This window comes from Pyxicephalus adspersus, chromosome 9 (genome assembly GCF_032062135.1).
Source record: "Pyxicephalus adspersus chromosome 9, UCB_Pads_2.0, whole genome shotgun sequence".
Classification (NCBI taxonomy): Eukaryota; Metazoa; Chordata; class Amphibia; order Anura; family Pyxicephalidae; genus Pyxicephalus; species Pyxicephalus adspersus.
This window is the reverse complement of record NC_092866.1, coordinates 27,365,581-27,389,800: the sequence shown is the minus strand read 5'-3', so window position 1 is coordinate 27,389,800 and position 24,220 is coordinate 27,365,581. Positions and strand designations below refer to the sequence as shown.

General features: G+C 37.2%; 1 protein-coding gene across 6 annotated transcripts in view; it reads right to left on the bottom strand.

The window, feature by feature from the left end:
• The window catches only part of RIPOR1 (RHO family interacting cell polarization regulator 1), a 299,897-nt gene that overhangs the window by 31,922 nt on the left and 243,755 nt on the right, over nt 1-24,220 (bottom strand). For all 6 annotated transcript variants that reach the window (XM_072422972.1, XM_072422974.1, XM_072422976.1 and 3 more), the window contains 3 exons: nt 22,768-22,929; nt 5,315-5,473; nt 1,554-1,750 (listed from right to left, as the gene is read on the bottom strand). In XM_072422972.1, coding sequence (XP_072279073.1) covers nt 1,554-1,750; nt 5,315-5,473; nt 22,768-22,929 — 518 coding nt within the window. The remainder of the gene's footprint in view (nt 1-1,553; nt 1,751-5,314; nt 5,474-22,767; nt 22,930-24,220) is intronic.

Here is a 24,220-nt window from a genome sequence, read left to right as displayed (position 1 = left end):
ATAGAGGAATAGACTGCAGAGATTGAGACATAATCCTGCCCCTGTACAAAGCATTGGTCAGACCACATCTGGAATATGCAGTCCAGTTTTGGGCACCAGTTCACAACAAAGACATGTGGAATTGGAGATAGTGCAGAGAAGGGCAACTAAACTAATAAAATGAATGGGGGAGCTCAGCTATGGAGGAGAGATTAGCTAACCTGAATCAATTCTCCCTTGAGAAGAGGCATTTGGAGGGGAATAGGATGACTATGTTTAAATAAATAAATGGTCCATATAGAGAACTCTCTTGCCAAATATTCACCTTAAGATCATTACTAAGAACAAGAGGGCGCTCTTTGCTCCTGGAGGAAAAGAAATTTAATCTCTGGATAAGGAAGGGATTCTTCACTGTAAGGTCTGTGAAAATAGGGAATCCGCTCCCTCAGGAAGAAGTTTCAGAAATTTCTATAAATTGCTTTAAGAACAAGCTGGATGCTTTTCTTTAAGCACAGAATACAACTATTATATATATATATTATATAAAATAAATATGTTAGTAGGTCATTAGCCCCTTAATCTACCTTTTCATTGGTATTGAGTATCATATTGTTTGATAAAATTTTATGTATATGGCTTTGGACAAATCATGTCTTCATTACATTAGGTAATTAAAGGATAATAAAATGTTGCCATGTCATGAGGTATGTAACATTTAGGATCAATATACTATGGCTTTATTGGAAGCATTTAAAAGGTATTTTGTAAAAGGAAGAAAGTCTTGCACCCTTGTTTTCCCTGCTTAAGTATGAAGACAAAAGTTGGTTTAGGATTTGTCAGACCGTGTTTAGGTTTACGTTACGTTTGCTTTTTAATCTTAATCTTTCAAACAACATAACCACAACTGTTATGTCAGTGCATAAAGACTCTTGCTGACAAACCCTGGAAAGGAGAGAAGATTGTATGGCTGTTTGGTGAGTAGTTAATTTAGGAGGACAGAATGAAATAGTTTTGTGGCTGAATTAAGATAGCTTTTTAAACCATATATGTTACCTTTAAATGACTGAGCATTTATTTAATTCATAACCATTGTTTTCAGTATATTAACTGAAATCCTGATACCTGTAGTTGAAGAAATTACTTTGAGCCTCTGAAATTAAAACATTTGTAAGTGGTTGCTGGTGTATAAAACCCTCATGACATTCTCTTCTCCATTGATGTAAAAACATAGGGCCTGATTTATTAAAGCTCTCAAAGGCTGGAGAAGATACAATTTCATTATCTGGGTGATCCAGCAAACCTGGAATGGATCTGGCTCAGGATTGAAAACATTTGCAAATAGCAAATTACTTTTAAAAAATATATTGCAGGTGTATTGGGTCACCCAGCTTCACTGATGAAAATGTATCTTCTCCAGTTTGGACAGGTTTAATAAAGCCCATTATTACCAAATTCCCTACAGTCCCATAAGTTTTTTTGGTCCTTTTTTGTATTATTAATAATATGGAAATAGCAAATTGCAAAATTAAACAAAATTAATGGTATATAAAGAAAAAAACAAAATATTTTCTTACCTTTTCCCTGCATTGTTGCTTTTCAGAGAAAGCTCTTAGGAACGAAGATACAGCTGTTGTCACTCTACTGTTTCCATTAGTAAGCAAAATGCTCAAAGTTTTAAAACCTTCCTTTTGCATATAACTTTCTGGTACTCTTTTTAAGGTTTTCAATACCACATTTTGGTCATCGGAATTCAAATTCTGAACAAACAGCACTGGATAAAAGAGAAAGAGAAAATATTCTGGTGACTTATATACTGTACAATAAATACGTTTTAGCAGTTTATGTTTCATAACTGCAGGGATGGGTCCTGTATAAGAGATATGTTTTCCCTTTAAATAAAGCAGGGGCTCTATAATACCAAGGTTTACTCTGGGAATAGAGTACATAATTAGTGGAGAGCTACTCTGTAGGGGTTGTGCTGGTTGATTTCAGGACTCTGGAATGGGGAAAAAAGGTACTGGGTGGGCCACCCAGGTACACCTCTGAGACATGCTGTGCCATGGAAGTCTGACAGGTGTGTTATTAAGCTTTGAAGTGGAATAACAGCAGCTAGGCTGCAGAAAACTTATGGGAGCTCTAATGAGGAGCTGTGTCTCTTTGAATAGGAAGCTGTTTATGTGATTTAGGACTGTAGTAAAAACTGTACTGTGAACTCCGAGGAAGGATCCTGGTTGGTGTTTATATAGCACTCAGGCTGAGGTGTTTTGCATATTATTGGCTACAGATGGCTTTCATGCAAAGCAGGTATTAAGGGTCCTGGAGTTGGCAGAGGAAGTGTTGGTTGCGATCCTTGGTCACACTGTTCATTTCCAGGTCTTTACATACACTTGGAAAACAAGCTCAATCCAAGCTGGCAACTTCCTGCTAAAGGTGAAACTGCATAATGTTGTGGAGCAATCCCTAATACCTTTTGAGAGGACTGCAGAGATGGAGGCCTACACTTTTCCCTGTTTTGGGACCTCTGGAAAGGAGGTTTTGCGGAATCAAGATTTGTTTTATCGTGTAGACGAGGTGCCGCACTTTTGCAGAACTTTGTTGGATTTGGCCCATACAAATGCCTGGGGGGGGAAGCACCTGACTTTAGAAAATACCCAGCAGCATATCTTGCAGCAGTTCTTTTGGCCAGGGGTCTTTGCTCAGGTAAAGCGGTATTGTGAATCTTGTCCAGAGTGTGAATTGTCAGCTTCAGATGCCCACTTTCATATTCTGCTGGTCTCACTTCTAATCATAGAGGTTTGATTTGAAAGAATGGTTATGGACCTTGTCAGACCACTGGTTAAATCAGCTAGAGGGCATCAGTATATATATATATATATATATATATATATATATATATATATATATACTTATTTTTTTCTATTAAGTTAGTCACATTAATCAAAACCCAAATACAGATAATAAAACCTTCCATTTCACAAATAACACAAATATCAATGGAAAAAAATGGAAAGGAAAAAGAAGGGGGTGAGGACACTCAGGTAACTCAAAAAAATCTTAACAAAACAGGAAACCTAATATTAGCAGCAGCCTTTAAGGTTCAAATATAATAAAGCATAGTGGGTATAAACCAGAGGGAGAAAATAACCAATTTGAATGGAGAAATCAGTAAGTACATAAAAGTGGGCATAAAAATTAGAACTTCCACCAGCCTAAACACCAACATTAAAGGTACAGTCCAGTGTTTACTGTTTTAAACAGATACGAAAAGTTGCAGGACAATGCAGACACCTTCTTCAAATACAATGTTTGGTGGCAGATACTGTCTGCTTCCATGGGTCAGAACAGAAAAGGGGATATGTGACCTGGTGTGGCTGGAAAGGTCCTGGATGATATTTATGTAGCACCCAGGCTGGAGTGTTATGCACAATAATTGCTCCAAGAAAAGTAATTTTGATTTGCGGACAGATAAATTTCATGAAAAGCTGGTATTGAAAACTGAATGTGTGGTGCCTCGCTAAACTGTTGCTACAAGCAAACCTCCACAGCAGGTTCACACTATATACAGTGGCTTCAGAAAGTATTCAGACTTCGGCACTTTTCTTTTTTTCCATTTTATGTTGCAGCATAATCCTACAATCTTTTTTTCTTTTTATCCCATTACCCCCATAATGACAAATGGAAAACAGAATTTTAGCCAATTTTGTAAAGTTTATTTAAAAAAATGAAATTTCACATTTACATAAGTATTTAGACCCTTTATGTAATAGAACCCTAGGGTTAGAAGGGTTGAAGAACACTTGGCAGCAGTTACAGCCTCAAGTCTTTATAAGTATGATGCAAAATATTTTGCAACACCATTCTTTTTTTACAAATCTTCTCAAACTTAGTCAGGTTGGATGGAGACTTTTGGTGGACAGCCACAGGCATCGTAAGTAACATCCTAAGACTTTTAAGGCTAAATAAATGAGGGGAAAACTCCTCCCTTAAAACCCATAGATCTCTGTCTTTTGAAGGTACATCTACTCAGAATAAAACAAAAGAATAAATGGAAAATGTATATGTACACACAAATAAGCTGTCTTACAACAATTTTATAGAAAGGATATTCATAACTGGAAAAACTATTTAATAATAGGTAGCAAAATAAAAACAATAGCAGTATATATAACATGAATAGAAAAGAATACATTTTTTTGTTAGAACATATATGCCCAAATACAAGAAACTGCAACATAGATGTTGCTTATCATGTTCAGACTACTGAACCTTAAATCATTAATAAGCATAACTCATATTTATTAATGACTAGTAGATTGAAAGCCAATGAGGAGAAAGATATGTGGAAGGAGTATAATAAATATATATGAGTATACAAACATTTCTAAAGTATACCAGTATTTTTGAATAATTTTTTTGAAACTGTAAAGAATAGTCCATAGTTATTGCATATTTATTCTCTGAGATGAATAGGTGAACCTTGGTCTGAGAAAGCGTTATATCAAAGAAAACACATTATAAGTAGCATCTATGATTTGAAGGACTGAAGAGACAGGGCAAATATGTTATATATACTTACTGTCTATACATTATAACCTTCAAATCAAACAAATCCATCTCACTTTGTATAAAATGTTGACATGTCAGTGTTGTTTGGTTTGTTAACTTTTCTATGTTTTTTATTTTGTGTTTTTTTTTTTATTAATAAAGGATGAATAAAGTATATTCGGTTTATGATTTATTAAAATATTTTTTCTTTTCCTAAACTGCAAATTGTGGAACCTTTTATAATCTCTTTAGCAGCAAAATTTTAAAATTTAGCCTCCCATTTCTCTTTATTACTGCAGCTTGATTGGAGTCAACCAATGGGAAATAAATTGATTTTAAATTATGTTTTCACTTTGTCATCAAAGGGTGATGAGTTTACATTAATAATCAAAAAAAAAAAATAATTTAAACACTTGAGAAGGGTGACTTAATGCAGTATAGTTTTGAGGGGGAGGGGGGCTCTAAATGGTTTGTATTTAGTTTGTAGATTCACTACTAGAGGGAACTATAACCTAATGATGCCTCACTCTCTTATCTCACCCTGTAAGATTTGATCCCAGCCACCCTTAAAGTGCAATTTGTTTTTATTATTTTCCAAGTTAAACTTGGAAAAAGAAGTTTTGTTCAGAGGTATAAAGAGATTCTTATATATTAGTACATTTTTCAAACACAATATATATTACACTGGGATCCATTTATTAGGTTAGTAAACAAGGTTTCTATATATTGTAACTTTGTAAATGTACAGCAAATGTCAACTTTAAAACATTAATTTTAACTTAACAAATACCTTCTTTTGCCATTTCTAGAATAAAAGCATCCAGAGTAGTGACATTAAGTGGCTCAAAGAAGCTCCAGTATTGATAAATGGTTATCTGTCCGCTGTAAACATTTTTGGCTCTCCTTGGCAACTTCTGGTCCGTGATCTGTTCCACTAATCTAATGAACACTAACAAAAACACATGTATTATTTAATACATAAGAATAAATATAATGAATACAGAGACCCTGATTTATTAAAGCTTTCCAAGGCTGAAGAGGATACACTTTCATCAGTAAAGCTGGGTGATCCAGTAGACCTGGAATGGATCTGGTCCAGAATTGAAAACATTTGCTAACAAATAGCTAATGACTTTTAGGAAATCCATTGTAGGTTTCCTTCACTGATGAAAGTGTATCCTCTAAATAATCAAACCCAAACATTTCCAATATATGCAATTAACAGTTCAAACAGTCTATGGTCTCATAGCAAAAAAGTTACAAGCAGGCAGATACTTAACAATAATTTTCTTAAAGTACACTGAGCTGTTCATACACACATGCTGGGCATCCCGGCATCCCCTGTGGCTGCCATAGATAAATAAAGCTAGTCATTCTGGCCTGGCCAATTGAGCTGGCTAAAAATCCAAGACCTGGTGAATATGGTAGTGCCTGGGACAAAATTGCAATCAGGCAACCATTTGATTGTTCTTTCTGCAATAAAGGACCTGTGTGATTGCAATTTTATATTTGGAAGATTTAGTTATGCTTTAAAATGAGATTTACAACAGCATACTAATCTTATCCTTACAGTTTTCTGTTTATCCTCATAGTTTCTGTTAACCATTAAAACACCATGCCACTAGATCTGAGCTCTAGGATTTTGTTTAGGCATGTCCCCCTCTCCGCAGTATACCTTAGTGCAATACATGACCTCTATTAGTCATGGAGTAAATAACATTTATTTTAGGATACCAGATGACAATGAGCCCTGACTTGATCCCTCCTTTTAGGAGAATTTGTTAGTTTGCAGATGTTTGCACTCAACATGTCCTACTTAAGATATAAGCAACAGGCCATGGCTTGACAATGGGGTTTTAGAGTTGCGTCTTATCCAGTATATCTTGTTCTCACAGGCTTCCTTCAGACCGCCAAAGTAACCTTAAATCAATGGCCAAAAAGACCATAATTTTGTCTTATTTTAAAATGAAAGTAAACTAAAAAAAAAACTCACTCACCTTCTCTTTGGCAGATCCCTCAACTGGGTCCCGCACCATCCTGCTATCTGTCTTTTTCCACTCCAGGCACTGCCATCTTCTTGTCTTCTGGCTATTGCCTACGTCACCCGATCTCGCATTGCACAGGCGTGAGATTGGGTGATGTATTCTGCTGTAAATGGGGGAGGTTGCCAACTCACTGTGCATAATGAGAGTGGTATTTTTTCCCCATTGAAAAAAAGCTCCTTCCACGAGCTTCCAGGATGCGTGACATGGGTATCCAGGAGGCTCTGGACGTCTATTTAAAAAAAACTGAAGGGGAGGGGCTTTACCCTTTTTTTTTTAAAAAAGGGTGCAAACCCCCCCAAAAAAAAAAAAAAAAGAGAAGGTAATTTTTACCTTACATAAAAGGGTTGTCTACCCTTTCATGTAAAGTAAAACCCTGGTGATAGGTCGACTTTAAGTCTAGTGTCAGTATGGTATCCCATACATCACAGTGCTCTTACATAATTTATGAAAATAGAACCTTGGAGAGCAGTTCTCCATTATTTGACCTATTTCTTTTCAACACAGCGACAAGGACAGTATATGTGTGTATCTCTCTGTGCTTACACTCCCTGCCCCTGTTGTGTCTCTCTGAAACTGTATGTGTGTTTTCTGGAACACTGTGGGTATGTGTCTCCTATAGCATTCACATCTCTGTGACACCTGTATTTGTATGTTTGTTTCCCTACAGAATAACATTGTTTTACCCATATCTCTGTGTCTCTACCTGGATCTTGTAGGACACTGGGTGTATTTGGTGTAGCCAAATATGGTGTGCCAAATTTCTGCTGTGCTTCATATTTTCTAATTCCCCAACTTTGCAGCATGCGGAGTCTAGATCTGTATTTTTTTCACTGACAGGCATTTATTATTGACAGTGAAAAGCAAATCTAATGACAGGCAGATATGACCCTTTCTAGCAATGGGTAAAAATTGGTACTTTTATTAAAGGAGGTTTACAAATTCCAGTAAACCCTTCACCCACAGGTAGGCGGGATATTGTGAGACTAAGTGGACTAGTATCCAGGAGGGTTTGACAGCTTTCCATCTGTAAAAGTATTTTTTATTTTTACTGATAACTCCACTTTCAGTAACAGGCTGCAGTAATTTGAGTGAAATGTGGTGGTGTTACAGATCCAGAAAACTATTCTGATTCTATATAAAAATCTTGGTCTGTATGTTCCCCGGGAGGACAAGATCAGTTAATCCCTGGTTTATTTAAAAGTAAAGCAGTGTACAAAAAGGGTATGGCATTAACACAACCTAAATAAACCACAATTCCAATTTATAGAGAATATTTTAAGCATATTTGGCTGTTTGTGTTGCCTGAGTTTGTATCTGCTTGGTTTTAGAACTGTTGGGCCAGACATGAATCTCAACACCTTTATAGTCAGTGGGAAGAGATTCTTGTGGTTTGGTTGTGGTTTTAAGAGAGACATGACAGCAGTCAAAAGCATCAAAATGATATGAGTAAAACATCAAATGACTCGGGAACAATATGCTGATTGAAATAAATGTGGTAATGTGTTCTGTAGTAAAAAGGACAAGGGAATAGGGCAAATCCTTCAATTTACATTTCTCTGGTGTTTTAATTGACCATTAATCCTGTTCATAGAGCTATGACTCTTTGTGATTACAAACAATTATTTATAGGTGGAGTCCTTTTATGGTTGGGAGGGGGGAAACATGCTTGTTGCCCCATATTACCTAACCTAGAAAGCTTTAAGCCTGTAAAAGGGTTGGGTTTTATATTGGAGTGAATAATTTCCAAAACATGAACTAATATCGGAAGACTGAACTCATGTGAAATTGATAGACAAACTGACCCAACTACATCCAAAACTTTTCAATAATCTAGCTACTTGAAGTTAGGAAATCTTTTGAATGTTCATGGAATAATTTAGTAAATGAATAGGGTGATTAAAAATTTCCATTCATTGAGGTAAAATTAGGAAAAATAGTACAGAAATCTCAAATGAAAACAGATGTTGTGTGAATCTGGTTGAAAAAAAGTTCCAGCAAATTAGGCCTTTATAAAAGCAGAAAAAAAAACTACAAAGAATGTTTAAAATATAACAAATGTATGTTTAATCTACCTATAAACTACCTACTTTGAAAATTGTATAAACTGTCAGGACATATGCAGCTCTGTTGCCTGCCGGTAGCTCTATGTTTCATGTGCTTCCACTGACAACTAGCAGGGGCTTGCCACAACCAAGAAACAGCCATGCCTAATTATTTGAAGGTACATACATTCGGACGCCATAGGTTTCACACTGCCTTAGCATCGTACTTGTATCTGTATCCTTGCTGTTGCTATGACCACTTTGAAACTCTTTGAAATTAAGGCCTGTTCCAGTTACTCCTTTGCCAATTGTATATAGTGTAAATTGCTTGCTATCACTGTATGTTTAAGGGTTGTTTCCATGTTGTGTTTCAGGTTGTCATATTCCCTATTGTTTGCTTTGTCTTGTGTCCAAATCCACACACTTAACTTAACCCCAACTTTGAGGATATTTTGTATATGCTGCCCAAGCTGTTTCTGCTGGCACAAACTTGTATAAAAGACACATTTTCAGTAAATAAAAAAGAACCACAATTTGTATGATACATGTTATTTTGACCAGGCAGTTGATATTCCTAAAGACATTTTTTGATGTGTACATTTTTTGTGTGTGTGTGTGCGGGGGGAGGGGTGGATTCCTAACAGTAACAGAAAATGCCTTTTGAACACATTCCCAAATCAAGGATAACATTTCCCAATAGCAAATAAATACACAAACAGTTTTACTGGAACTATAGGAGTAAATGGAGTGAAAAATGCATACGTCCAGTATATTTATCTGACACCATCAGTTTAAGCCCTGTGTAACAGAAAGGTTGGTTATTCATACAACAAAATGGCAATTGGAGCATCTAACCTTTTAAATGGTATAGGTGGGGGATACACCACATGATCCAGGTATTAAATGCCAATATCATGTTTGCAACCAGCACCAAACATGATTTTCCAGTGTTTTCCTCTCCAGATGCTTATTGGTTCACTACGACATTGTTGAATAGCCAAGACCAGATCTGTACTTTTTTCTCCCCTAGGCTCCCCTCTTCCTAACTGCTTTGAAAGAAAGCTCTTAAGGCTATGGTCAGACCGACAGTGAAATTGTGGTGTAGTTACCACTTCATGCCAGGGAACTGCTGCCTCAGGGGAAACACTACATGTAGTATCTAGTTGTAGCAGCCCAATAGAGAATGAATGGGGGCAGCAGTGAGCGATTTAGTACTGCAGAGAGCCACCCACTGTCAAATGTGCAGATGCTGGTTCTTTAAGAACTAGTGCTGTAGTGTTGGTGAACGAGCAAAAAGAAAGAGTTTGATGGAGAAAAAAATTAATCTTACTTACAAGTGCAGGGAATCTTAATTCTACTAAGTGTCCGAGTAGAAGGGACACGTGCCCTGCTCAGCAAGTGGCTGAAACATTTAACCAAGGTTCTCTGGGTAGCTTCCAGTTGTTCATTTTGGCAAGTACAACAGCTACCAGCTGATACAGAGCACTAGCAGTCTGTACCTGCCAAAACAGTATAGTTGGAAGGTCTGAATGTACCCCCTAGTGGACATGCCGCCCTAAACCTATTCAGAAATCCTGAGAATAGCCTGTCTTATAAATTGTTTTTTGTAATATTTTTAAATGAATATCCAGAACCAAACTAAATATCTAGTGTTCTGGCCAAATTCATGGTCAGCCAAATCTAAATAGTAACACTCCGTGGCTGTATTAGTTTTCCTTTTTAGTATTAAGGATTAGTTTTCTTAATCCTGTGAAAAGCACACTTCCTGTCCCAAAGTGGCTACTTTTATTCATTCCACTATACTTCTATAAAGCTTGCCACCCCGACTAGACAAACATGTCTTCTCTTGATTTCTGTTACATGTGGGGTGCTATGTGCTGTAGGGTACAGAAGGAAGGTAACATTGTTCTTTTTGTTAATCTCAAAGGCAAGAACACTGCATTTCTGGAAAAAAAAGGGTGTATTTATTTAAAAACTTATTAGCTATTAAATATATATATATATATATATATATATATATATATATATATGTGTGTGTGTGTGTGTGTGTGCAGATGACATACATATTTGTTAGCTAGTACATTTTTTTTCTTTTGGTACTTGATTATTGTAAAGGAATGTGCATGCACTATGCTAATGGACTCAAGAGACAAAGACATACAATAACTGTGCCCTTATACAAAGCACTAGCAATACTTAGTGGCAAATGTATAAAGTGGTGAGGAACATCTTTTTTTTTTAATTGTAAATTATTCAACTACTTTGAAAAACATCTCTTAAACTGGTATTTGCATCCCAATGGGTTATCACAAAAAGATGCTAGAAAACTAGGGATACCATAGAAAAGTACTTACTTGTTTAAGTTCAGGTAAAACATGACTTCATCTCAAACATTGCATATTTGGTTGGGTTTAGGTAGACCCAAACATTGCTGATGTTTTCCCACATTTTGGATTTGTATTTCCCTAGTGCACCAATTTGAGTATGTAGAGGGAGCAGGGACTGTGGAAACCCTGTTAGATGCTGGCAGCCTGGCATGCATCCTGAAAGGCACCTACATCATGTGTTCTCTACCCCACCCAGTCCCTAAAAAGACAAAGGAACCCTCCAGCCACTGAATCATGTGATCATTTGTACTGTTAAGCAGTGCTTTGCTTAGATGCTACTTAATGATAGAGAAATATACTAGATGTTAGGGAGCTGAAAGTGTAGTTTTCACTGCTTTGGGGACTGAAAACTGTGTCATTTCCTTAGTATATAAATGTAAAATGTTTTTGAGGTTTACATACCAAGATAAGAATAAAAAAAAATCTATTGGATTTTAGAACAGCAGGTTCTAGAATTATTTAAATCTAACCTTAGGTCTAAACAATACACAACAGATTCCACTGTGTCAATATTACTTTAATAAAAATGGGGCCAAAATGGAGAAGCCATGTGTAGTCCTGTATGTTGAGCATATCATTCATTATTGGGAGTAAATGTATGTAAATAAATATGTATGTATGTGTATATATATATATAAAGCAAAAGATTTCTTCTGCAAGTTATGCAAACTGCCCCCCTCCCCCTTCAAGCCTCTGTTCTGTATATAGCGAGCAGGGTAGCCCCATTCATATCTAGGAGGCGTCCGTATGTCAGATGTCCTTAACCAGGGGACTACCTGTATAGCAATAAACAATGTAATTCTTTGCTTGAAATGTAAGTAGTTAGATTTACCTTTGTTTTAAGTAGTAAGGGAATAGACTTTTTATACTTGTTTGATTTTCCCCCTGCAGCGAATAGATACGTTTTTTGAAGTAAAGATGTCTTTTGAAGTAACAAACTTGTTTTTTTCATGAGATATTGTTTACTCACAGTGACAACTAGGATAGAACCCATGCTCTTTGAAGATCCTTTAACCTTATTAAGTCTCTTTCAATCTTATAATGTCTCATCTTTGCTTTCAAAGCTATTTTATATACTTTTTGATTAGGTCAACTGACAAATATGAATCAACCTTAATTTTGTGAATAATATGTTAAACTTGTACATATAAAATGAATTTTATGAATGTTAGAAATGAGTTAAGTGAACCTGACTTGGTATTGCTGTGCAATTGGTCTGTAAATCTGCTAATAAACCCCAACAGCTTGTCTCTGTGGATGATCGGAGATACTGAGTATTCTATGCCATTGATTTTCGACACAACATTATAGTGCTGTGACCACTGGACAGATCAAGCCGTCTTTTTTTGAAGATTACTGACCTGAAAGAGCAAACTGTGACAAAGGATAGTTAGTGAGTTGATTTATTCCTCTGGAGACTGAATTTCAAGTGTGATTTGACACTGGTATTGACAGGATCCAGGAAGGAATGACCCAAGAGGAGTTCTGAACTTCAGGCCAGAGGATCTTACCTCTAATAATTTGGTGAGCATAAGGTATTAAAATCTATTTACTATTTATTTTTTTAGCACTTTTGTTTGTTGTTTTTTTTTAACATGGCTTTGAATGTGTCAGGTATTGATAGCTCTAGAGTAGAAAATGTTAGTGAGTGGTTGGAAAATGATATTAAGTACCATTGAGGTCCATAGAAAATCTCACAAAATTTAAAAACTCATGAGATACAATGAAATATTTTCTTGCTGATAGTGCTTTTGCTGATAAAATCAAAGAAAAAAAAGGAAAAGGATTGTTTGTTCAGGGATTAATATTTTGTTACTTATATTTGATGGAGCTTGGTAAAGAGAAAAAAAAAATAGGATGCAAACAAATAAATATAAGAATACTCTAAGGGAGTTAAATGAGAAGATTTTTGATCCCAGATTGTGTGCTTTTAAAAGCATTATTGGGCAAAGCTAACTTATGTGGAAGATTAAAAGAATCAAATGAAGTTGTCACAGTATCACAGGGAGGGATGGTGACCCTCCGTATCACCAGCCCAGTTGGCAGAGAAGAGCACGGGGCGCACGAGTCTCGGCAACAGCCTGGTTATCTCCAGAGTCTCTAGAGGTGAGGATGTTAGGTTGCAGGCTGTTGCCAGGTTGCAGCCCCCATGCACGTACAGGCAGGAGACTACTGATAGGCAGGAACAAAGCACGGTAAATCGTAAGGCTGAAGTGTGCTCAGACAAGCCAGAGGTCAGGGCAGGCAGTCAACAGAAGTAATCAGGTAGAGCCAAAAGTCAAAGCAGCTGACGATCAGGAGTAGTCAAAGGTTAAAGCTGGGGTAGGTGTACAAGAGAATCAGTAACAAGAGACACAGACAGAACAGCCAGAACCTGGGAACAGAGCCAAGAAGAACTCCTTGTTCAGGCAACTTCCTGTTGCCAGTCACTTCCCTATAAAAGGAAGGTCATGTGATGGATAGGAGACATGTGACCTACAGACATCTTAACCCACCACCAGAGGGTGTGTTGCAGAAGAGGCAGTTCAGGGGGTGTTCACATGCCTGCCAGCAGGTGGAGTTCATATGTGGAACACTTTAGTGCTCTGAGGTAAAGGGGCAGCTGAGAGAGAGTCAAATGACCTAGACCAGGAAATGAGCAGGGACTGGGATCCCTGAGCAGAGTTGGTGCTGGCTGCAGGGGAGTGCAAAGTGGGTGACACTGAGGAGGGCACAGATCCCCTGGCTTACAGGGATCTGTGACAGACATATTGTCATTGAAAATACAGGCTATGGAGAAAGAGTTGGATGAATATATAAACATGCTACCAATATTGTATTTGGTAAATTGACAGAAAAATCTAATACACTTGTAGCATGTAAAGATGACAACAATACAAGCTTTAAAATTTAAAAATGATATATCCCAAACTTGTCCTAATACATTTCAAAGTAATACTTTTATAACATACCCTGATACAGAGTATATAGATATCACGACTACCACAATGCAGATTCAAATAATCTCAGAACTGCCCATCCCAATATATAGACATATAAATTTGAAATGAAGGAAAGAAAGGGACTTTTACGGCAGTAATGTATCTACACAATCCCAAATAAAGCAAACAAATTTTGACAGATCTTAAAAAAATTTAAAAAAATATATCATTTTTAATATATATAATTAAATCACATTGATCCAATAAACGAACATCAAAGCAATTGAAATTGCGGTCAACCTCTACATGTTTCGTGGAACACGTCTACTTCTTTAGGAGGAGTCATTATTGATTGAATGCTCCCCTCATATGTGTAGGCAGGAGGCTAAATGGAGGAGAACACAGGAGGATTTTTTAGAGAAAAGGGTCTCTCTTAAAATTTAAAAACCATTTTTATATCACCCACAAAGTACCCGCATTTATATCCAAGGTTTCAGGATAGTTAATTGGTCTCACATTCGTGGAGATGTAAATTTCCTCCTCACCGTGCATCAAAAGACCAGCTAAGAGTTGCCACAATGCTCTCTTAAAAATGAATCATTACAAACAAATGTAGTCTGTAATGAGTAGGATAAAGCAGGCACAATACCAGCAGCCCCTACTGTATTAAACACTGACAAAACAGATCCAGTTTATTTTAGTTCCTAACCAGATAAAATGGAGGGAATTGTGAGAGAGATTGAACAGATTCCCACAATATGATATTGACAGATTCATGAAATGGTTTTGTGATTTTCAAGTAGCTAGATAGACGTATACCTTGAATGCAGATTATGTTGAGTTTTGCAGAGAGTGATTGGAAACAGATTGTGGATAAGGATTCCTTAAAACTGTGGACAGGAGCGTAGAACTAGGGATCTGGTGAGAGGAAAGCTTTGTTTGGAATTGGATCAAATGTATCTTTGTAAGGAAAAATCAAGAAAATGACAAAGGAATACCCATTTAAGTTGTCAGATAAAATAGCCACTGTAATAGAGCAGATAATATTAAGGCTTTAAAGTAAAGATAGAAGAGAGGGAACATTACCTCATGGAATCAGGAAGGAATTTTTTTCGCCTGTTGAAGCAAATTGTACCAAGTTTTTTTTGCCTTCCTCTGGACCAACTAAGTCTTACAGGATTTTATATCGAGGATATATTTATTTCGCTGGTGGTTGAACTTAATGGACTTATGTCTTTTTTCAACATGAGCTACTATGTAACTATGTAAGATAGTATGGGGCAATTATAGAGTGGCATTTCATAGAGTTATGTTGTTAGAGCCTTTTAATGTCAAAGATTTTATTGGCTGTAACACTGGACCCTTCTGACTTTAATTACATTTTATTGGGGGCAGACAGACTGTGGAGGAAAAGAAACAGAGAGGATAGATTTGTGGTGTAATGCAGCTAGAATTTTTAAAGTAGAAGGACAGCAGAGGAGAGAATATGAAAGTACAGAGCCTCATGGAATAAAACAAATTACAACTCAACAGAGAGAGTCAAAGGAGGGGAACAGAATATAAAGAAAAGCCTGAAAAACAATCTTGGGTGCCACTTCTTAAGAAAAAGAATAAGGGAGACTTGTTGAAAGGTGAACTTGCCAAACTGTAATTTTATTGAAAAAATTGAGGAAGTTTACTACTCCATCCATAGGTAACAAAAACAAACCCCTCTACACACATTTAGGGCTGTAAAGACTCATTTCTATCTATCTATGCAGCCTGTGTGTTGTTCATCCTTTCACATCACAAGTTTGTCTGACACTAAATATTACACTATGCAGTCTCTAAAAGATTGAAACAAACACAAGGCCCCTGGTGGTCAGGCACCATGTAATCATTGCCTAGGCTTTGTGTCACATGATGATGATGTGAGGTAGTAACATGGAGATTCATGTGGATCCTGCCATGTGTAAGGAAACAAGTGGAGATTCTCTGTGCATGTTCCAGCACACTATAATAGATCCTCAGCCTAATACTGACTATAAGTCCTCCCAGGTATGTACTACAATCATAGAAATACAGTTGTGCGATTTAACCCATTGTTTTCCTGCTGCTGGTACTGCCTGATACAGAAGATTCAAATTAACTGCTGTGCCGCTTCTATCATATGCATGCAGAACGACAGTTACAATGTATTACTGTAGGCACCTGTGATGTGTGAGAGGTGGGCGGGGAGGGACAGAGATATCTCACCTCCTGTTCCATTGACGCGAGTGATGCCGTGTCTACAATCCCTGTATTACTTGCGTCTATAGAATAGTCAATAGAAAAGAACAACAATGCGGGGCCATGCATAGGCCGCTGGTCTATAGACGGAGTGATGCCGGGAATTGTAGTAGCGGCATCACTTGCTGCAATATGTAGTAGCAGACAGGCCAGATGTAATTCATTTTCGGAATTCTTTGAGGGGCCAAAAAAGGACCACATTTGGCCTGCGGGCCAGAGTTGGACACCCTGGACTTAAATTATTAGACTTTTCGGGAAGGCCTACTGTTAATTTAATATTAGGGGGTACTTGTGCACAAACGTTGTTTGACAGTGGGGCAGCATTTACTTTAAGCAAGTATGTCATTCCTGGTAATGAAATGATCAGTATTACAGGTGTCACATTCCATTGAGGTTCCAATTGTGCATGGTGTGAAAATGGAAATTGATGAGTAGAAATGGAAATGTGACATTGATATCAGGACATTAAAGGTGCTAATGTTTGTATGGAACAAAGACTTATTGTTGACTTTGCAAACATGAAAGTGTAGAAGATTATAGGAGATGACAGAACGGGTCATGTATGGCATCCTCCAATGGAACGGTTAACTGCAGCTGTCAAACCCATTGGAAAAGTTCATTTAAATGGTAATTGGGATCCCTGTTGGAATTATTTAATGCATAAATACAGGACATAATGGCTAAACATGATTTTGACAGGATAAATACAATGGTTTTGTTAGAAGGGAGTGAGCCTCCGCCTCTGAAACAGTACCCTGTGCCAAAAGGGGCTGAATAAACTATAACTGATATAATATGGCAATAAAAATTGCAAGAGACAATTGAAAGAGGTGCATCAGTTTGCAACTTGCTGGCCTGGTCAGTTTCTAAATCTGATGGATTGTTCAGATTAGGGATTGAGTACTGTGTGCTGAACAATATTGGAAAAAACATGACACCTGTTGTAGCTGCATACCCTGAAATGTTGGCAAAATTGACTCTCCATATAATTTTCTTCACAATAATAGATATCAGTACCACTTATTAGAATTTTACCCCAGGGTAACAAACACAGTGCAGCTTTTTTTCATCCACATATGAAAGAAATATTAACAACATTATCAAAAGCTGATAAGTAATATCATATATAGACCATATTTTGATTGGATCCCATTCCTAACTAGGACAGGATCTAGTTCAATTTTTGGGTCTGACTGTAGGACAGTCAGGGAGATTGATCAATGAGCAAAGAGTGGAGTTGATCAGTAAAATGCCTCTGCCAACTGATGAGAGAAGTTTGAGAAAGTTTTTGGGCATGACAGGATTTTGCAGAGTTTCTTTCACATTAGGCAGCAAAACTGAATGCCTATATGATCTACTGAAAGAGACATTTGGGATTGGAGACCAGAGCCTACACAGACAATCAAGATGTTGAAAGACATTGGGCAATGCTTCTTTATTAGCCTCCCCAGACCTTACCAACAAAGAGTCCAGGTTGTATTCACATGTAGGCCCTTCATCTTCGTGTGTTGTGTTGTGGTGTACTTTGATAAACCGAGACCAATTGGTTATGCATTTAGATTGTTATCATCAGTAGATCAGAAATACCTTTTGTGTACACAGTCAGTTATTTGCTATTATTAGGCTATATACAAATTCAGATAGTTCACTGGTACACAGAAAGTTGTCATAGCAAGCCTTCATACTCCTATTGTTATGTTAGTAAATGCAAAATGTAAAGAAACAGATGTTATCTGTAAGAGATTGGCAACGTGCGCTACATCTCTATTGGCAGAGAATATTCAGGGGTTGATGCTGAATTAACTGATGGACTGACAATCGAAGATGAAGCCCATGAGTATCAAATACAAGGTAAAAGTTTGCAGCACAAAGTTGTTACAGCTTTTTTTTACTGTCCCCTTTTTACTGTTCAGTTGTATACATTGTATAAATGATGTATTTGAGTAACATTTTCTAATTATTTATCCTGATCCTGGAGTTTACCTAATTCAGTTGCTTTTGGTTTGGTTTCCCTGGCTTGGGTTCAAGTTGTTGCAGACACTGGATATGATACAAAAAAAAATAAGGGCCATTCTGGTGCTGTTGTAGCTTTTTTTCCAGTGGCGTTTTACTGTGGCTTTTTGATGGGCCTGTAATGTTCTGACATTATTTTAGAGAACAACTAAGCTTTCTCCTCTACCATATGGATGAATATTTAATCTCACTACTGTCAGAACCTCTGAAACTAAGGTGAACTAACATTCCTTTACACAACAAGTCTAAACCCACATTAACCATCAATTTATCCTTCACTTCTACAAGAACCTGTAAAATGCAACAATTTCAACAAATTGTGCAGAATATGCCCTACATGAATGGGACAGACTCCTTTTCACTTCACCAACTTTAACACAGTTTCCAGAAAATCCTGCCAATCGACAACCATCTTTGTAGTAAGATGAACTATCAATGTAGAATTCTGTCTTGTTGTGGAAAAGATGTAAAAACCTTGTGCTAAAAAACTTTTCTACTTTTCACCCTTTACAAAAAGCTAAAGCCACATTATTCTAGACAAAATTGGCCCTTCAGTGTATCTTTTAGATTTAGGTGAGAATGTTTCATGATGGAGCCATGCATGCCAGAATAAATCATATGAAGGAAAATATTTTTTTCTCTGTACACCTCCTCTCTTGGTAGTCTCATTTGGTGTACAGTACCATCTGTATGCTGATGACACTCAAATCTATCTGTCCACCCCTGACCTGTCTCCCTCAGTCTTGGATATGGTTTTGTGCTTCCCATCATGGATGGCTTTGCCTTCAAAACTCTCTAAAGTTCTTTTCCCATTTACCTTTCTGACCTGTTAAAAAAAAATACTCCCCTAGCTGCTCTCTTCGCTCCTCCTATGACCTATTAATGACTTCCTCACTCAAAACCTCATCACACTGCTCCAAGACTTTTCTAGAGCTGCCCAGACTCTCAGGAATGGTCTTCCTTGTCCTATTCGGCTTGCTCCTACTTTCTGTTCATTTAAAAAAAAACCTTAAAACCCACTACCTAACTCATTTTCAAAATAACTCACTACTTCCCACCATTACATATCACCCCTCCTATTGTGTGTTACTTCCCCACATCCTAGATTGTAAGCTCTTCAGGGCAGGGTCCTCTCCTCCTCCTGTCTGTATCTGTTTGTCATTTGCAATACCTATTTAATGTATAGCGCTGCGTAATATATCGGCACTACATAAATCCCGTTTATTAATAATAATAATAATAATAATAATAATAATAATATTAATGTGATAAACGAGAACACAATTTACCATGCCATGTCAAGTTTTGTCTTACAAAAAAAAAACAAGCTTTTATAGGTAGAATGATAAAAAATATTGCTTAAGGGTAGACAGGTGGATATTTCCACTCTAGATGAGGTAAAACTTGATATTCAGGGCATTCACACTATTGCTGCTGATTTGCAAAACATTCAAATGTCTGTAAATGCACTAAATGAATCACTTATTAATAATATTGTGTCCAAAGCATTGGCTTGTGGTGTTGTTGGAACCTGTTGAGTAATCACCTAAGTCTCAGGCTGCAAGAACTTAAAAGAGGAAAGTGACCATGAATCATGAATTCAAGTCTGAAATATGCTATGGTTTTCACGGAGGTGGTGTGAGCCCTGAGAATGGCCAAGGCATAGAGTCCAAGCAGTAACCAGGTCTTTTCCAGAGCCTCTGATGGTGAGGATGTTGTGCCGCTGGTAAGTGCCAGGTTGCGGTCCTTGGTGGGCAATATGAAACACAGTACCAAATCACAAAGCAGAAGGATAGTCGAGGAAGGCTGGGGTCGGGGCAGGCAGCAAGCAAGAAAGGACAGGTCACATGCCAGTGGTCAATTACCAGGGATCCAGGAGACAGACACCAGTGACAGAGGGGCCACTGCGGACACAGGAGACAGGAGACTTTGGAAGCAACAGGTGGCACAGGTGACACAGGAATATCCACAGGCAGCAAAGGGAAGTTGGCTGAGAACCAACAGACTGGACAATGAGGGGTTAACGCGGGAGCTAGACAGAGGAAACACTCAATTAGTCAACAGGTGTACAGGAACTAGCGCAACAGAACTAGGGGCTCAGCACCAGTGGAGACACATTGCATGAACACTGAGTGCTGTGTCTGAGCTAGCTAAATAGCCAGGCATGGATAAGAGGCTATTTCCTGATTGTCCTATTTCCTGATATAAAGCTTGCTAGCGTATTTATTTAGTTTATTTCTTTTCATATGTATTTGATTTGATTTGCACATAAGACAAAGAAACAGTTGAGGTTTTCAATATTGGATAAAAAGAATATTTAAAGTGTATTCATTCAAGTTATAGATATTATATACAAGTGGGGCAATGTAGTCCTGTATGTGGGTGTGTATATATATATATATATATATATATATATAGTGACACTAAGGCAGGATTGGAGGTGGAAGGGAGATATATTTGCCCAGGATTCCTCTTTTATGTGAGGTATATTTGCCCAAGATTCCTCTCCTGTGTGAAGTAGCAGGTGGAAGACTCTCACCTGTGAGATAATTAATGAAGAAGCACTGAGGGTGGGGATATAACATAGAGCGAGGAGCTCAGTCAGTAGCTTGACTTGGAGAGACACAGACAGGGGTCTGTGCGGGCTCAGCTTGGCTTAGAGAGACACAGACAGGGGTTTGTGTCAGTGCAGCTCTATTTGGAGAGACACAGACAGGGGTTTGTGTCAGTGCAGCTCTATTTGGAGAGACACAGCCAGGTGGACTGTGTGAGAGAGCTCTGTTTGGAGACACAGACAGTCGGTCTGTGAGAGAGCTCGGCTGGGAGAGTGTCCTTTGACCCCCGCAAAGGCGATCCTCAGCGTAACCCCGTCACTATATATAAATAGGTCTGGTTTCCTGTGGTCATTTGCAAGGCAATAAGCAATTCCGATCTTGGCTGCAATGTATTATAATTTACATTCCTTTTAAGTAGTAGGGGGATAGACTTGTTACACCTGGTTGATTTACATCTTACAGGGAAGATGGCTTGTCTCTGTGGATGATTGAATATTCTAAGCGATCAATGTTTAATACAACATCATGTGTGAAAAACCTAACCTCATGATTCAATAGCTTGTAAAACCCCCTTTAGCATCAATAACTTTGAACTTTGCCCACTCTTCTTTACAACATTGCTACAGTTTATTGAGGTTTGTATCCTTTTATGCACAACTTTTTGATCTTGTTGAGTTCTGAACTTTGACTGGGCCACAGAAAACCTTAAACCTTTTCCTTAATAGACATTCTTATATGAAATGTAATTCTGGTGTGCATGGAGTCAATTGTCCTGTTGCATGACCCAATATCCAATATCGGCCAAGCTTTACCTGTTGTACAGATGGCCTCACATTTGAAACTAGAATATTTTGGTATACATAGGAGTTCATGACTGACTCAATGGGCTTGATTTAATAAAGCTCTCCAAGGTTGGAGAAGATACACTTTCACCAGTGAACCTGGGTGATTCAGCAAACCTGGAATAGATTTGGTCAGGGTTGAAACCATTTGCTAACAAATTACTTTTAAGAAATCCATTTTGGGTTTGCTGGATCCCCCAGCTTCACTGATGAAAAAGCATCTTCTCCAGCCTTGGAGAGCTTTAATAAATCAGGTCCACTGACTAAAAGGTGCCAATGTGCTGTGACTTGAAAACAAGCCAAATCAAATTCTCCACAGTCTGACCTAGAGTAAAGTTGCTGGGTAGATTGTCAACTGTCTTTAATGAACTTGTGAAAGTGTTTGTAAATGACCTTATAACCTTTCCCAGACTGATGGGAAACAATTGCTCTTTTAATGTCATTGCTAATGTCTTTCATCCTTGCCTTTTATTAAACACACCTAAATATTCCGAACCAGCAACCTGTTAAAACTTCTGCTTTCATAAAGGTAGTCACACTTGATGATCAAGGGTGTATTCACTGTTTCTCTGACTTGATCACTGTTATTTGCTACATGCTTGTTTTCAGTGTATGAACTAAAAAAGTATTAAACAAAAATCAGACAAGCATTTCCAAATGGCCAGCAATTGAAATTCTTATGTCTTATATACAACTTTCATTCTAGCAATACTTTTAAGAGTGGAAGTATTAGGGTTGACCATATCAGTCTGCTAATGAGCTCCTTTGTCCAATCCCAGGCTGGGGAAACCATTTATATAGACACAGGTGATAATTAACATATTGTTAAAATTATTTATATTATGCAAAGTAATATAGTCCACTATCTGACCCTCCATTTACAGTCTTAAGACTGCTATTGAGGTTTTTACAGCCCACAGATATAAAGACCGATTCCAATACTTATGCTAAATATATAAATACATAAGTGACACTGCATTTTGAGATTTACTGTGTGCTGTTATGGAGGAGCAGTTTTTTGTTTTGAAGAATGAATGCAAAGTAATACTAAACTAACCGTTTTAGTGCTGAGCATTTGGGTATTTGCTTGAACGTTGCTTTACTTTGGCAAAAATTAAAAGACGGAGAAGAGTAAAAAGGAGTAAATTAATGAAGATTAGATACACCTACCCATATCTGCTAGGCCTTCCTGCTGTGAATTAACTTTTTCAGAAAAGTGCAAATTCAAGGTCTTTAGAAATGTTTCCACAGAGCATTCATATACATGTGAAGTCTGTATACACTCATTCCAGAATGAAAGGATTGCTTCTTTGGGTGTTGAAAAATGTACAACTGAAATAAGAATATGATATTAGCTAGAGAAAATAATACTTAATTAACATACAGAAGAAAATAAAATACCACAAAAGGAAACCACAAATTTACATCCTAAATCACAAATAGTCCTTATTTATTAACATTAAACTGAATTACTATATTCCACACAATATGGACATTTTTGCATAATGCATGGAAGTTGTAGGAATGGGAAACTGTTTAGCAAAAAAGTTAAAAAAATAGAAATCATAACTTTAATACCTTGAGGATTATTTATAGACATTCTCTGGTGAAGAAAAAACCAACCAATCAACCACTGCCACCAAAATCAACCACTGTCATTGAACTCACTTGGAATTGGAAGATTCTCCACCAGAGAACATGAGCTGAATGTCAGATTTACAGTTTTAAAAACAGACCCTTTATTGATGAAGTTTCTAAACAGGTATTAGAAAAGAGGTGCAAGAGAAAAAGGTTTTTGCCATGAAGGTGTAAATAAAATATTTCCACTTACCAGTATGTAGATGTGGTAGCTATTTTAGTTTAAAGTTTTTGGCTATGAGCCCCTTATAGCAAGTACAGAAAAATACCTGTTATCTGTCCAAGAAATGGATGCCCTTCCTGTGAGCTGAAAAAGCTATCTTGTACATATTCACTAAAATCACTTGGAATAAGGATGAAAAGTGGGAAAATGTTTGTAGTCCAAACCTAATAGAACATTTTCTAAAATAGGAAACAAAGTTTGAACAAAAGAAAATAATAATGCAGTCACCACATCTAAGGATTGGCAAACCGCAAAATATGTAATTTCTGTGTTCAAATATGCTGTATCACAATGCACATTAGGATTCAATATAATGTGCATGTGTCAACACACTGCAAACACGTAAACCTGGCTTTAGCAGCAAACTCATCCTTGCAAACACATACTGGAACCGGTGCTTACAAAGAAATCCCCTCAGCAATGCGGATTGAGTAGTTTAGGAACAACAAAATGAAAAAATTCCTTAAAATAAAAGCCTTAAAACACAATTAACTTTATTGAGTATTTAACAAAGATTAAGAACATATATATTATGATAATTGTTAAAAAAAATATGGATTTATTTGTACAAATCCTTATTCGTGTTACAGATTTGTTATCTCCCAAAATATCCCTTCAAGCGTTATTAGTTTCAGGGATGTTTGGCCTTCCATTGTTATTACACGCACTAAATTATAAAATGGAAAACATCATAATTAGGTTGCCTATCTCATACATATGACCAATGGTCATTCAAAAACACTGCTGAAAAATATTTTTTTT